The sequence below is a fragment of the Phocoena sinus genome, chromosome 16 (genome assembly GCF_008692025.1).
Source record: "Phocoena sinus isolate mPhoSin1 chromosome 16, mPhoSin1.pri, whole genome shotgun sequence".
In the NCBI taxonomy this organism is placed as follows: domain Eukaryota; kingdom Metazoa; phylum Chordata; class Mammalia; order Artiodactyla; family Phocoenidae; genus Phocoena; species Phocoena sinus.
In genome coordinates this window covers 21,981,656-21,996,681 of record NC_045778.1, presented here as the reverse complement: position 1 = coordinate 21,996,681, position 15,026 = coordinate 21,981,656, and the positions used below count along the sequence as shown (strand labels likewise).

The following is a 15,026-nucleotide window of genomic DNA, read 5'->3' as shown; positions in this document are numbered from 1 at the left end:
TCTTGTTTCTTGAGGTAGGCTTATATTGCTATTAACTTCCCTCTTAGAACTGCTTTTGCTGCATCCCATATGTTTTGGATCGTCATGTTTTCATTATAATTTGTCTCTAAGTATTTTTTTGATTTCCTCTTTGATTTCTTCAGTGACTTCTTGGTTATTTAGTAACGTATTGTTTAGCCTCTATGTGTTTGTGTTTTTTATGTTTTTTTCCCTGTCATTGATTTCTAATCTCATAGCGTTGTGGTCAGAAAAGATGCTTGATATGATTTCAATATTCTTAAATTTACCAAGGCTTGATTTGTGACCCAGGATGTGATCTATCTTGGAGAATGTTCCGTGTGCACTTGAGAAGAAAGTATAATCTGCTGTTTTGGATGGAATGTCCTATAAATATCACTTAAATCTATCTGGTCTATTGTGTCATTAAAGTTTCTGTTTCCTTATTAATTTTCTGTTTGGATGATCTGTCCATTGGTGTAAGTGAGGTGTTAAAGTCCCCCACTATTATTGTGTTACTGTCGATTTCCTATTTTATAGCTGTTAACAGGTGCCTTATGCATTGAGGTGCTCCTATGTTGGGTGCATATATATTTATAATTGTTATATCTTCTTGGATTGATCCCTTGATCACTATGTAGTGTCCTTCCTTGTCTCTCGTAACATTCTTTATTTTAAAGTCTATTTTATCTGATATGAGTATTGCTACTCCAGCTTTCTTTTGATTTCCATTTGCATGGAATATCTTTTTCCATCCTCTCACTTTCAGTGTGTATGTGTCCCTAGGTCTGAAGTGGGTCTCTTGTAGACAGCATATAGATGGGTCTTGTTTTTGTATCCATTCAGTGAGCCTGTGTCTTTTGGTTGGAGCATTTAATCCATTCATGTTTAAGGTAATTATCAATATGTATGTTCCTATGACCATTTTCTTAATTGTTATGTGTTTGTTTTTGTAGGTCCTTTTCTTCTCTTGTGTTTCCCACTTAGAGAAGTTCCTTTAGCATTTGTTGTAGAGCTGGTTTGGTGGTGCTGAAGTCTCTTAGCTTTTGCTTGTCTGTAAAGCTTTTGATTTCTCCATCGAATCTGAATGAGATCCTTGCCAGGTAGAGTAATCTTGGTTGTAGGTTCTTCCTTTTCATCACTTTAAATATATCGTACCACTCCCTTCTGTCTTGTAGAGTTTCTGCTGAGAAATCAGCTGTTAACCTTATGGGAGTTCCCTTGTATGTTGTCGTTTTCCCCTTACTGCTTTCAATAATTTTTCTTTGTCTTTAATTTTTGCCAGTTTGGTTACTATGTGTCTCGGTGTGTTTCTCCTTGAGTTTATCCTGTATAGGACTCGCTGCGCTTCCTGGACTGGGTGGCTATTTCCTTTCCCATGTTGGGGAAGTTTTCGACTATAATCTCTTCAAATATTTTCTCTGGTCCTTTCTCTCTCTCTTCCTTTCCAGGCACCCCTATAATGCGAATGTTGTTGCACTTAATGTTGTCCCAGAGGTCTCTTAGGCTGTCTTCATTTCTTTTCATTCTTTTTTCTTTATTCTGTTCTGCTGCAGTGAACTCCACCATTCTGTCTTCCAGGTCACTTATCCGTTCTTCTGCCTCAGTTATTCTGCTATTGATTCCTTCTAGTGTAGTTTTCATTTCAGTTATTGTATTGTTCATCTCTGTTTGTTTGTTCTTTAATTCTTCTAGGTCTTTGTTAAACATTTCTTGCATCTTCTCGATCTTTGCCTCCATTCTTTTTCTCAGGTCCTGGATCAACTTCATTATCATTATTCTGAATTCTTTTTCTGGGAGCTTGCCTATTTCCACTTCATTTAGTTGTTTTTCTCGGGTTTTATCTTGTTCCTTCATCTGGTACAAAGTCCTCTGCCTTTTCATTTTGTCTATCTTTCTGTGAATGTCCACAGTCTTCTCTTGATCACTCTCTGTAACTGCTCTTCATGAATGAGTGAGCAGTCTACAGAGGAGCTGTCTACAGTTCCACAGAGCTGGAGTTAGAACCCAGAGCCCAGGACTCCTCCTGCCAGCCTTGGTTCCTGCATCTTTGCCTGCAGTGACCTCCTCAAAAGCTTATAAGCTAGTCATCTGTGGCCTGGCTCCAACTCTGGCTTCATATCAAAAGCACCTGGGGTACTTGTTAATTTTCAGACTTCTGGGCTACCAGAGGGCCTGATCTGCGACAGTAGGCACAGAAGAGTTCTGTAATTCCTAGTCTAGGTGCCTGTTGTCTCACCACTAGACTCTGAGCTCTTGAGACAGGGACTGGATTTATTCCTAGCGCTGACCACAGTGCTTGGCCCACTTCAGATTTCAGTACATATATGCTAAATGACTGAGAGACCTTCATTTTGTTTTGCCAGAACTTTATTCAAAGCTCTTTATTCACTCAGAGCCTCAGCACATCTCTACAGAAGAGAAAAGAATTCTCAAAAAAAAAAGTCAGAGAGATTGTATGACTTGCACAAAATTTCTCAGCAACCTTCAGACCATAGCAAATTCTTAATGTTTGGGGCAGAGGGCCAAGGACCCCTTGATGACCTAATGAAACTCGAATTTTCTCAGAAAGATGCATGCATACATGGAACATTGCCTACTAACTTTGGGGTTTCACATCCTTGGGAGCCTCTAGGCTGGGGGATGGACACTACATTAAGGATCTCTACTGCAGTCCAAGGAGGAAAAGTTCATCTTTTCTAATAACTAAGTGTGATAAAGACTGTTGTTAATAGATTTCCAATTTATAACTAGGCATATGGTGACCTAGACTTCAGACTACATTTCCCAGCCTCCCTTGCAGCTAAATGAAACACGGAATTAAGTACTAGTTGATCCAAACATAAGCAGAAGTAATGTATACCACTTCCAGGTTGTGCCCTTAAAGGGAAGAATGTGCCTCCCTTTTTCTGCTTCCATCATCCCCACAGCCTCAGCTCCATCACCTGCATCAGAGTTTACAACAGCAGACGGGGTCTGATCAGACCTTTCCACTCCTTCCATATCCCGCCAACCTCCGGCTGGCTGCCCAGATGCTCAGGTCTCACATAACCTTCACCTGCCTGGGCCCATCAAGCTGGTCTCTAATGGAGACACACCATTTACAACATCCTTGCTAAATTCTCAACATGACACAGCCCCTGTCCTCAGGGAGCTCATCCTCTACAGAGGGAGACACAGCACAAGGGACCTCCACACACCAGGCAGAGAAGGATGGGTACCAAATGAGAACAACACAGAGCAAGGGCTCTGGGACTTGATCATGTAATAATAGTGGAAAGAGACCTGAGTTCTAACTTGGCCACACTTGTAGTGTGACACTGGACAAGACAAATTTCCTTTCTGTTCTCAATCATGTGTCAACTTAGTGTTGGGGACCACATACTAGTGAAGGTATTCCTCAGCCCCAACCCTCTGGTTCTTGATATTTCTCACAACACCTAGCATATCATGGGTTTGTGCTATTGTTCTGTAATGCTTCAGAAGGGGACTGGTATTACTTCCAATTCACTCAGGTTAAGAACTATAGTAATAAATTCCACCCATGATCTTGAAGGACTTCTGTGGCAGGTGACTTGACTCCCCAAGTGTGTTCTATAAAACTGAATAGTCCCAGTGGAAAAGTCATGGGGATGGATATGGTCTCCTGGGATCATCCAGTCCATCCCCCTGCCTCTAAGCAGACTATATAACCATTCTATGCCAAGAATGGGAGGTCTTTACAGAGAGGATTCCACCTCACCTGAAGAGGACTCTCACCATATTTATCTATTAGGGAAGACATAGTCATAAATAGCCTAAATCCCTGCCTTTTCAACTCAAACCACTTCCCCTGAGTCTAATCTCTGTGACTGTAGGGAACAGCTGGCCACCACTGTCTCCTGATGACCCTTCATAAACATTTATGGGACAAAGGTAAGGTGTGCCCAGTTAACCCAGGCCATCTTGGTATCTGGGCAATTGCACTGACAGGAATTTGATTTTCTGTTTCCTGTGCAGACTTGAAGCTCTGCATAAAAGTGCTCCCTTCTACACTTAACATCTGCAAAGTGTACCCCACCCACCAAATAAGGTCACATGCCAGGGGCCTCCAAGCCCACTACGGTTTCTGCTGGACAAGAGTGAATGAGCCATAAGCACACACCACCAGCTCATTGATTAGCCCACACCCCCTTCCTTGGTAGTTGTTCTGCAAGAGCCTAACTGGGTTGGGTTTACAACCAGCTCATAAGTGGCATCCACAGTGTAACATAGAGCCAGGGTGGACAAGGCACAGACGTGGGGTCAGAAGACTTAGATTCTTATTCCCATTCCACAGTACAAATTGGTTGCCCTTGGGTGAGTCACATCAGCTCTGTGAAGCCTCAGTTTCTTCATATGTAAAATGGGATTAAGATCTCTGACCATGTGGCCTCACTGGTGTGCTGAGAAATAATAATGGGTGATAAAGTGCCCATCAAATATAAACCTGTGTCATAACTGTTGATGATACTGCCACGGTGGCTGCGTAACACAGCAGGCTTCAAAGTGGGTTGCCTGGACGGGGAAGCATGAGGAGAGTCACGTGTTAGAACTTCTAGTTATATTTATTTTTATTTCCTGGGTGCAAATTTCTTTGAAGGTATGTTTTATAAAGTACATATTACATTGTATTCATAAAGACTGAGCACTCACTACCTGCTGCTGTTGATCACTTTAAACAAATCCGATCATTTAAGCCCCATGACGTAGGTACTCTATTATTATGCCCATTTTATAGGTGAGAAAATGGAGGTGGCTCACAGAGGTTGAGTCAATTAGCCAAAGTTACACAGCTGCTAGGCACAGAAATCCAAAATGGAACCCAGGGTGTCTGGCTCAAATCACATTCTCTTTTCCACTACTTGCCCTGTCTGGTACAGAAAGACATCTATCATTTACAGTAAATCACATTTTGCATATGCTTTATACTGTACATAATATGTGAAGAATTATAAGTAGCTAACATATCTTGAAGGGTGTGCCTAAAATAGTTTTCTGAGAGTGCCACATAATCAAAAAAAATTGGGCCCACCTATTTTACAGTCTAAAGGGGGGACAGGAAGCTTATTGCCCTCACAGCAGGGCTGGGGCTGCAGTGAGGTTAAGTGAGGTGCCTTGGGCACACAAATTAAGAAGGTGCGCACTCTCAAGGGCCTGCAAGCCTGGCCCTGCCTCCGTAGCATTGCCGGGAGCTAGGGGAGGCTCTTGGAAGCCACAGGAAGACAAAGACAAGAGAGAAGGGAAAAGTCTGCCTTATTTATTGTTCTCAAACCCCTCAACTCCTGTGCCCCCAAAGCCCTGGCTGAGACCTGCCCACCTCCAAAGGGCTCCAGGGGGTGGCAGGATGAAGATCCTGGAGTGTGGGCAGTGGGTAGGGGGCCAGGAGGGTGACTAAATGAAGATTCCCTGCCAGCTGGCTGGAGGGGACACAGGGAAGAGGAGTTCCAGACTCGGCTCTATGACCTTGAGCTTCAGACTGGTGAGGCGTAAAATGGGAACAAGAAAAATCCCTTCCTGGAGCCCGCACAGGTTGTGTGAGAGGGTGCTCTGCCTCCTTCAAGGTTCTATATGGATAGAATGCCATTAAGTGCTTTGTAGCAAGTTGCACTGCATTACATTCTGTGGCTTCTCCACTGAGTTACTCTAGAATTAACTCTTGATCCTGCCCACCTTCTACCCATGTCCCTTTATTAGGTTGCCTTCCCAATCTGATAACTGGAGGTGGGGTGAGTATCTCATCTATGGTGACCTCAAAAAGTGAGGTGCCCTCACCCCAACTCACAGCAGTTCTGACACCCTTTGGTTCTGACTGCTGTTGCCTACACAGAATCCCCACAGGGCTGGGGGTGGTTGGGTAGGGGACTTCAGGACAGGGGAACAGAGGGACCACCAGGCAGAGGGCTCCCCTGCCAGCAAAAGCCCTGACTTCTACAAAGGAGATTTCTCCCAAAGGAGACTGCCCCCTGCCCTGGGCCAGTGGACCTCAGAAAGGTCAGAACCCCTACAGTCAAAAAAAAAAAAAAAAAACAAACCACGCACACAGAAAATAAAGACAATTTGTGAAAGGCTGAGGGAAGCTGTCTCTCTCTTTCAGAACGAGCAGAGTTCATCCAAACTCACAATGGGGGTGGGAGGGGCATGTTCTTCTCCAAAAACAAGCCTGGAGAGACTAAAGGGCTTAAGAGCCTTACATCCACCACCCAGCTTCCCAGCTCCATCCTGGCACTGGAAGAAATGAAGGTCTTAAAGCCTGGTTTCATCAGGCATGCCTGACTGTCCCCGAATGTCACAGTGGCCCAAAGGTTGCCTATGCCCTGAGAGTTGAAAGACAGAGGGACAGAAGATAGCTTCCTAAACCCCTCAGTGTCTGTCTTTCCCTATGACCAACACTGCCCTCAGCCACTCAAATGTTGGTGAAAGACTCATCCAACCAGAAGCTCACATCTGGGAACCAGTATGGGTGCTGGGGAGCGGAGGATAGCTGCACTGCCTCTGGGTTTCCTCCACTCACAGCCTAAGGCCCATTGTTATCCAAGACTTCCAAATTTTGCAAAACTTGAAAAGAAAATTACAAAGTATTTCCTTCACAGCTTTTTCCTTTAACAGAGGGGAAACCGAGGCCCGTGTAAAATAATTTGCTCAGGTGGCACAGGGATATTGGCAGAGCCAGGCCCCCTCTCCCCCATCCACTGCTCTCCTCATCATACTCTGTTAGCGCAACCGCCAAGGAGATAAGTGGGCTGGTGAAGCGTGCCCAACGGACTCCTCCGGCCCTAGTGCGCCTCAGGTGGATGCCCACCCAGGGAATCCCGTAAGGAACAAGGCGTCTTCACCACTCAGGAGTTTAGAAGCCCAGAGGTCAAGCGAGGGCCAGAGGTCAGGCAGTGCCGAACCCGCACCTGCAGAGCTTCCAGCCCTCATCGCTTCTCCCAGGGGCCCCTTTCCTGCAGCATTTCCTTCTGCGCTCTGCGTCCACACCTTGCGCTCTCCTGGCCCCCAGCGCCGCGCAGTGCGCCACCGCACCAAGGGGCAAGCGCGAAATTGGAGGCGCCTGGAGGGGCCTCACGGCCGCCCGGGCGGTTTCCGTTTCTTCCTTTCTGGGGAGGGAAAAATCACACAGCCCTGTTTGTTTCCCCAGTCCGCGCGGGCGCGGAGCCCGGCATATGGACATTTCGCGCTCCGCATCTGTGTCATTTGTCGCGTTTTCTGTGGATGTCTGCGTGTGTGTATGTGTGTGTTTGAGGCCCGGACGCTGGGAACAAACGTGCATCTGTTAAATTTGACAATAAAGTCCTACAGCGAAGCTGCCAAGACTGGGACAGCGGGTGGGGGCGGAAGGCAGAGAGGGTGGGGAGAGCTGGAGTCTCAAAAGGCTACGCCAAAGCGCCTGGCCCAGGTATTATGTCGGGAGAAGGTGAGGAGAGCAGCTGCTCCTTCTCTTGGGGTGTGTATGGGAGCGAGGGTGCGTGTGACCCTGTGAAGAGTACACACCGATCTGCTCAACATATGTCGCCACAAATCACAGTATCTCTCCCTCCTCCCACCCCCCACTCCCTCCTAACTGAAGGCAGAGCAGAGAGAGGCGCTGAGAAGAGGCGCCGCTTCAACAGGTGTCTTGGTGCGCAATGCACCTTTTCACGCATTCACTGTCTCCGTCCGCGGCGGAGATAATGTAGACACTTTGTTTCCAGGCGCTGCGTGCGAGCTACGGACGCCCGGGGGGGAGGCGGCCCTAGGCAGGGAGGGGCATCTGCAAATAAAGACCTCGGATGCTCCTGAGGTCCGGGGCCCTCTCTTCCCTTTGTTCGAGGACTCCCCGGGCCGGAGCTCCCTCGTGCGCCCTGGGGGGTGGCATATGGCGCCCTCTCACCTACCCAAGAAAAAGAACCGGCTACCCATTCAGGAGCGCACGAGCTCCCTGAGTCGGGGAGGGGGAGTCTCTGGGGGAATAACTTCTCTCCCAAAGCAAATGAGGAGCCCTCCTTATCTCTCCCCACCCCACCTCCGCCATCCTTTCAGCTGGCGCAGCAGCCGTTGGGTGGGGAGCAGAGCGCAGGGCAGCACCAGCCTGCGGAAGCGCCCCAGCTCCCGGCAGATGAAATATGGGGCTGGTGAGCCCCTGGAGACCATATGCTTTCAATAAAAGAAGACAAATAGGACCGAGATAGGCCTTGCAGCCAACCTGTTATAAATGGGTGGCAATTGGGCCAATGTACACGGGGGAAGGCCAGGGGAGGCGGGGGAAGGCCTGCTCCGTGCCAAATCCATGTGTCAGCTTCTGGGACAGGTGTGCCCAGGGGCCAGGGGCCAGGGGCCAGGTCTCCCCCATCTGGGTTTATCACGGCAAAGGTAATATCGTGCTAACTATGAGTAAACAGTCACTGTGAAAACGAGAGAGGGTTTATCAGAGGCAAACTAGTTGGGGGGTGGCTTAACAATAAAGTTGCCCGCCTTGGGAGCAGGTGACGGCTGGCTGCGGGACTCCCGCAGTAGATGTTTTCCAAAGCACTCCACTTTACAATCTCTTGTAATTATTTATTAAACGAAATCTATTTATTATTATTTTAGCAAACACTGGAGACAGGTGGGGCTTTCTTTTCGTCGTCTCCTTTTGTTTGAAGGGCTGTTTGAAGTGGCTAGTCTCGGCCTGGGCAGCTCGCTCGCCAGATTTTTGTCTTGCCCTCTTTCAGTGCGGAGGCGAAGGCGAGAGAAAGAAGCCCCCTCCTCTGGCAAGCCATTAGCTATTCAGCCTCCTGTGGCCCCCCCCTCCATTCCCCTCGTTTCTCAAAGAGCCCCCAGGCACTGCTAAGATTCCCCCCGCCGACGGGAAGGCGGCAGGGCAGACCGCTGCCTTCCTTCTTTTCCAATCTGCCCGCGGTCTCCAGGCATCAGGCTGTCGCCTCTCTCCTGGGCCCCCTCAGCCTCCTGGCAAGCCTAGGTCTCAGAGAGTTGAGGGGCGCGGGGTTCCCAAAGGCCTTAGAGGCGGTGGCCGGCCGGGGGCTTCAGGAACAGGCTCTGCTCCCGGCTGGAAGAGCCCTTTCACAAATAACCGCCAGCGCACACTGAGTTATCACAGCCTGCGCCTCCGCCGCCAAAAGTACAGGAATTAACTTTGGAGAGGGGGCTGCGCATCCTCTACAGCTGAAAGGGAAGACGTGGATCCTTGATCTCTAATCCCCCAGGACTCCTCGACCTCCGGCCCCACCCTCCAGACCAGAGGAAGGGCTGTGGAGAGTTCTTGAGTGCCTCAAGGAGATCGCTGCCCCCGGCCGCTGCGCGCTCCTCGCCCTGTGTTTTGCGCAAAGCAGGAGTGGTGGCGGCCCGCAAGCCCTGGAGAGCCCTGAGCTGGAATGACGCTGGGGAAGCTGGATAAGAATTCTCAGAAGGTGCCAGATTTCTCTCCCAGTCAAGAAGATTCCCAAATATCCCCAGAATCTTCCCTGGTGCAGAAAGCTTGCCCTGCGGCTCTCATCAGTACACATGGGCCACCTGAGGCAAGACTGAGCCAAGGCGAGTCCCGCCTTCAGTTCTCATCTGAGGGCCACTGCAGGATGAGAGCCCTGGTTGTGGGCTGCTCTTCAGGCCTCCAGGGACCCATAGGGGTGCTTTGATCCCTTATGGCCAGGGCTCCCTCCTCGGAGCCAGGCTGGGTCCCCTAGCCCTAGGGAAGCACGCTTTGGGTTTCCTCTCTCAGATCCTAATTTGCAGGATAGAAATCAAGCAAGGCAGGTGTATAGGGTGTGAAAGTAGAGAGATGGAGCCTGAGTGGATACTGGCTCCCCTTGGCACTGGGAGATGGGGCCACTATCCTTTTTGTCCTCTGACCCTGTCATTCCTCATAGACCCAGGACTTCTATCTTCTACATTTGGGGATGTCTGGTTTTGCCTTGAAAAAAAAAATTTTCCCCCAATCAAAGAGAGGCAACAGCTGCAAGGGAGAATCTAGGACTAGGAGTCTTAGGACCTGAGTTCTATGTGATTCTGCTAGAACTTGCTGTGTGACCTTGTGTTGAGTCACTTACCCTTTCTGGGCCTTGACTTTCCATCTGTAAAATGGGCCTAAGGGGCTTCCCTGATGGCGCAGTGGTTGAGAGTCTGCCTGCCGATGCAGGGGACACGAGTTCGTGCCCCGGTCTGGGAGGATCCCACATGCCGCGGAGTGGCTGGGCCCGTGAGCTGCTGGGCCTGCGCGTCCAGAGCCTGTGCTCCGCAATGGGAGAGGCCACAATGGTGAGAGGCCCGTGTAGCGCAAAAAAAAAAAAAAAATGGGCCTAAGTTTCTCATTCTCATGACTAGAAGACAAGTTTGGAGCAAGTTGTGACCTAAGGGAGGAGCAGCAGCAAAATGTGGAACTCAGGAGTCTCAGTAGCGTCCCTTTGTTGGTCTGGAGCCTGGCTCCTAGCTTCAGTTCCCAAGCAACAAGGGAAGGAGCCTCTGCCAACAGCACAGCAGCTGACATCCTGAGGACAGCACCGTCACCTCCTCGCAGACCTAGAGCCCTGGCTCCCTGGCTCCCAAGCATATCCACCCTCTCTTTGCCTCAAGGTAACTTCGCCCTCCGAGCAGACTGGGCAAGTGTCAAGAGGCTGTCACTAGGGCAGATATGCAGACCTACTTACCTCATTCCCTCACCCTATCCCCTCAGTTTCCCTGCCGGGTCCTGCCCCCCTCTGCCAGCTTCCAGAGGCTCAGGTTATCTGGTTCTGCTAGAAAGTGAAGCCTTCGGGGCCTGCAGAGACTTAATCCAGACCCGGGTCTTCCCAGACTCGGCTTTCTCCCCGGGGGCACACTCACCCTGACTGACCAGAAGCAGAAGACCACAGGGTGTCCAAAGCAGAGACAAAGGGACAGGCAGGGGAAGAAAGGAGGGATGGTGTGTTCAGACTCACTTTTATTTCCACACATTGCTAACTGGGGGTCTTGAAGACACCCTGCCTTGTGCTCACTGCCTGACCCCTGCCTAGGGGGCTGCACCAGGTAGTGCAGGCAGCCCCTGCCGGCCTGTGATTGGACAGGAGGACTAAGGGGAGAAAGAGTTGATCTGCTTCTTGAAGCACCAGCACTCCAGGGGCATTTAAAATACACAGGGGCTCGCTGTGAACTCCTGGCCCTCTCCTAACCCCTTCTCATCTGAGCTCTTCCCCCACAGGCCCCGGCAGATTGCTAGGGTACTGTCCACAATTGGCAGTGGTGGAATGCCCCTGGAGGTCCCACCATAGCCACCCTCCAACTCTGAGGCACGATAAAAATGTCTTAGGTTTCTGATGGGTGGTGGGATGAGGGGAGAGGTTCTAAGCACCTACATCTGAGCATGGGGCATCATCTCAGGGCATGGTGGGGGACTCGTCATCCCCAGGCAAAGGTCTCTAAGTGGCAGGGACATAGGCAGGATCTCTCTCTGTGGTCACCCTGTGCCTCCTCCCAAAATAGAAAGGGTCAGTGAAACATCACCCTCTGTATTTCCTAACCTGACCCATAGAGGAGGAGAGCAGAATGGCACTAGGAATTAGTGGATGCTCCTCCAAGCTGACAGGACACCTGGCTCCTTGTCCTTTCAGAGTGGTTTGGGGGCAAGCTGTCTCCTTTCTGAGCCTCAGTTTCCCCTTGTGTAACACACGGGGATTGACCTACCCTACTGACTTCTCAAAGCCCCCTTCAGGGTACCAAGAAAGGGTCTGGACAGATGCCAAGGAAAGCCAGAATAGGAGCAAAGCGGTTTGGGGCCGCCAGACGCGAGCCAGACAAGGCCCTTCTCACTGGGCGAGGCTCTTTGAGGAACCGAGAGTTGCTGGGACAGAGCCCGCGGAGAGAAAGCAAACAGAGCGGCATTCCCCTCCCCCGACCCCATCCATCCCTTTGTCCGGAATCCAGCTGTGCCCCTCGAAGGGCGGAGCGGGCTCGCGTGGCGCGGCCCCCTGGCCCGGGCGCTGATTGGACGGCGGCGCGGGCAGCAGCGGGGCAGGCACGCTCCCAGCCCGGGCGCAGCAGATAAAGCGTGCCAAGGGGGCACACGACTGGCGGCTCAGAAAATCTGCAGGGTCTCGCAGCCGCGCCAAAAGACAGCAACAGAGGCCCGGGGCCCCCTTTACACTTTTCTTCTCTGGGGCCGAAGAAACTTTCCAGCGGCGGCGCCTGCTTCTCAGCTGAACTTGCAGACGAAAAAGCCAGCGCAGCTCATCGCTGCTCTCACTGCCTACGGCTCTCTACCCCTTTGCGCCCTACAACAAGGTAACGCCTGGGAGGGGAAAGGGGGTCCTCTGGTCCGGCGGGGGTGGGGGGTGGCTTTCTCTCGATTTTTCCCACCTGGCCCCAGGATTGGGAACTGCGCCCGGGTGACTGACCCACTCTCACCCTTACCTCTTACCCCGCCGCAGGATGACCCCTCATTCCTCGTGTGCGCCAGCTGTCCAAGTGACCCACGAGACGGAGCAGCCCTTCCCGGGTACCTCGGACGACGAAGTGACCTGCGTCGCATCCGCTCCGCCCAGCCCCACTCGCTTGCAGGGGAACTGCGCCGAGACGGAAGGGGGCGGTTGCCGAGGGTCCTCAAGGAAGCTCCGTGCGCGACGCGGAGGGCGCAGCCGCCCCAAGAGTGAACTGGCTCTGAGCAAGCAGCGACGGAGCCGGCGCAAGAAGGCCAACGACCGCGAGCGCAATCGGATGCACAACCTCAACTCCGCTCTGGACGCGCTGCGCGGCGTCTTGCCCACCTTCCCGGACGATGCGAAGCTCACCAAGATCGAGACGCTGCGCTTCGCTCACAATTACATCTGGGCGCTGACGCAGACGCTGCGCATAGCGGACCACAGCCTCTACGGCCTGGAGTCGCTTGCGCCTCCCTGCGAGGAGCTGGCCAGCCCGGACGGCTGCTCCCCGGGAGACTGGGGCTCCCTCTATTCCCCGGTCTCCCAGGCAGGCAGCCTGAGTCCCGCCGCCTCGCTGGAGGAGCGCCCCGGGCTGCAGGTGCCTGCTTCCCCTGCCTGCCTGCACCCTGGCGCCCTGGCTTTTTCAGACTTTCTATGAAGGGGCCTGTCCGCTGCTGGGCAGTGGGTGATGGTAGAAAGGGAAGGGGCGGAAGCCGTCGGAGACGCCCGGTGGAGGCCCTCAGGCGTACTTGCTCCTGCTGCCTCTGGCTCGCTGACCCCTGGCGGGCCCAGGCGCCCAAGAGGGTGGCAGGCCGGGTTCAATCCCTTGGTCTTCTGCGCCGAGCCAACTGCAACCCTCTGCCGCTGCCCGCGCGAGTGGGCACTGCAGGCTCCGCGCGTTTTAGGCCCTCTCCCTGTGGCCACCCCAAAATCTCATGCAGAAAAGACAAGAATGATAGCACTACACAGCAGGTGACACCCACTGTATCCACCACCCTACCCTCACCAAAGTCTGTCTGCCCGTCTGTCTCTTACCACTCCTCCCCCAATGCTGCTTAATCCAATATTTGGTTTCTCAGCATTTGCTCCTGTTGCCCAGCGTGTCTTCTTCAAGGATGCCGCCGACCTCCTCTAGTCCCTATCAAGCCCCGGAGTTTGGGCCTCTCTACTCTGCCTTAATTCACGAAGGCGATCCTCTGCCTTCTCCTTGTGCAATTCGCGGAGCCATTGCCCTCCCAGGGGCAGGAGACGAGGCTATGAACAGGGAAAGCGCCAGTTCAACTGGGGGAGCACCTCCACCACCACCCTGCAAACTGAAGCACCCTTGTCTTAAAAAAATCAGTTTGTAAATTATCTGATATCTTTTGAAATGAATTTTTGTCTGGTAAATTATATGGCCCCTCCCGTTTTACACGTTTGTATTTATTGATGAGATTTCACAGTGGGAAAAGTTTTTATTTTGTACATAAGATGATTTAGGGACTGGTGAATGAGATTTTGAACCAATAAAAAGAAGCCTGAGCAAGGTAACTTGACGGTGCAGAGGGGAGGGGCCAGCCTCTGTGGCTGGGGTTGGGGGAGGAGGGCCCTGTCCAAGGAGAGGGATGAGAGTTTTTCTGGGGATCTGGGGCCGCTCCTGAGGCCTGGTCTGAGAAACTACGGCGCTAGGCTGGAGGCCAGGCAGACTGCATTCTCAGGGCAAGTCAGCTATACACACTTGGAAAGGAAGAGCTGGAAGGCTCTTAAAAATCATTGGCTCAGCCCCCTTGTTTTATTTATGGGGCAGCGACTTGTCTTGTTCCAAACAGTGGTTTAGGAGAAAGACAAGCCTCCAACTAGGGTTACTCACTGGTCGTGCTGGCCCTTTCCCCTACGCCACTAGCCTGGATTTAGAGTGACTGTTGCGTTGGGGGAAGGGAGGGAGTAATAACCCTGCAGCAGGGTCAGAACCCTCAGAAATGCTGGTAGGCTGGGCATCCCAGGAATTTTCCCAAAGTGCTTAGAGCCCAAGCCCATCTTCTGAGCTCATTTTACGCTGCTGCCGTGCTGCGGCTGTGGCTTTAGACTCATGGACCTAAGCAGCAGGGAGTAGAGAAAGTGGAGGGTCCGGCTGCAGTCTCTGACACCTCCCAACACCCAGCAAACTTGACTGAATAAACTATTATTCTTTTCAAGGAACTATTCAAGGTTTCCAGCCCCATGTTCTCTATTCCTTCCAAGGTAGAGTAGGGCTGATGCACAGACACTGACATGTCCCCAGAGCACTGCTGGAGCAGCCCTACATTAGCTTCCAAGACCCCCAGGACCTCTGGGAAGCAGGTTTGAGCTCTAAAAACCCAGGCCTGACTCTCAAGAACAGGAAAATGGAGGGTGGGCACACTACCCTACGAGTTGAACCCCAGAGGCCTCCTTGGATTGGCCCGGGGTGCCAGGGGAAGAAGCAAGCCAATCCCAGTGGGGAATGCATGGCACAGTCAGGGGCTGGGAGTGGTTGGGTAGGGTAGGTTGCTTTCCAGTGTTAGAGTGCAAAGGTGGTGGCTTTGCAGGGGTTAATGCCTCTTGTGTCTGCCTCTTATGCCCTCCCCGCTTCAAATTGAGCTTTTCCTTTCTCCTCTATTCCTAGGTCCCTAAAGGTAGCTCGGA

General features: G+C 51.7%; 1 protein-coding gene across 1 annotated transcript; it reads left to right on the top strand.

Moving 5' to 3' along the window:
* The first annotated feature begins 12,362 nt into the window (after positions 1-12,362).
* Positions 12,363-13,138, top strand: NEUROG3 (neurogenin 3). The gene has a single exon (XM_032609101.1). It carries the CDS (start codon positions 12,394-12,396, stop codon positions 13,039-13,041), a length of 648 nt encoding a protein of 215 aa, XP_032464992.1. The 5' UTR covers positions 12,363-12,393; the 3' UTR covers positions 13,042-13,138.
* Positions 13,139-15,026: the final 1,888 nt, after the last annotated feature.

What these genes read in the sequence shown, in the direction of transcription:
- NEUROG3 (XM_032609101.1), top strand. Translation starts at nt 12,394, where the DNA reads ATGACCCCTCATTCCTCGTGTGCGCCAGCTGTCCAAGTGACCCACGAG.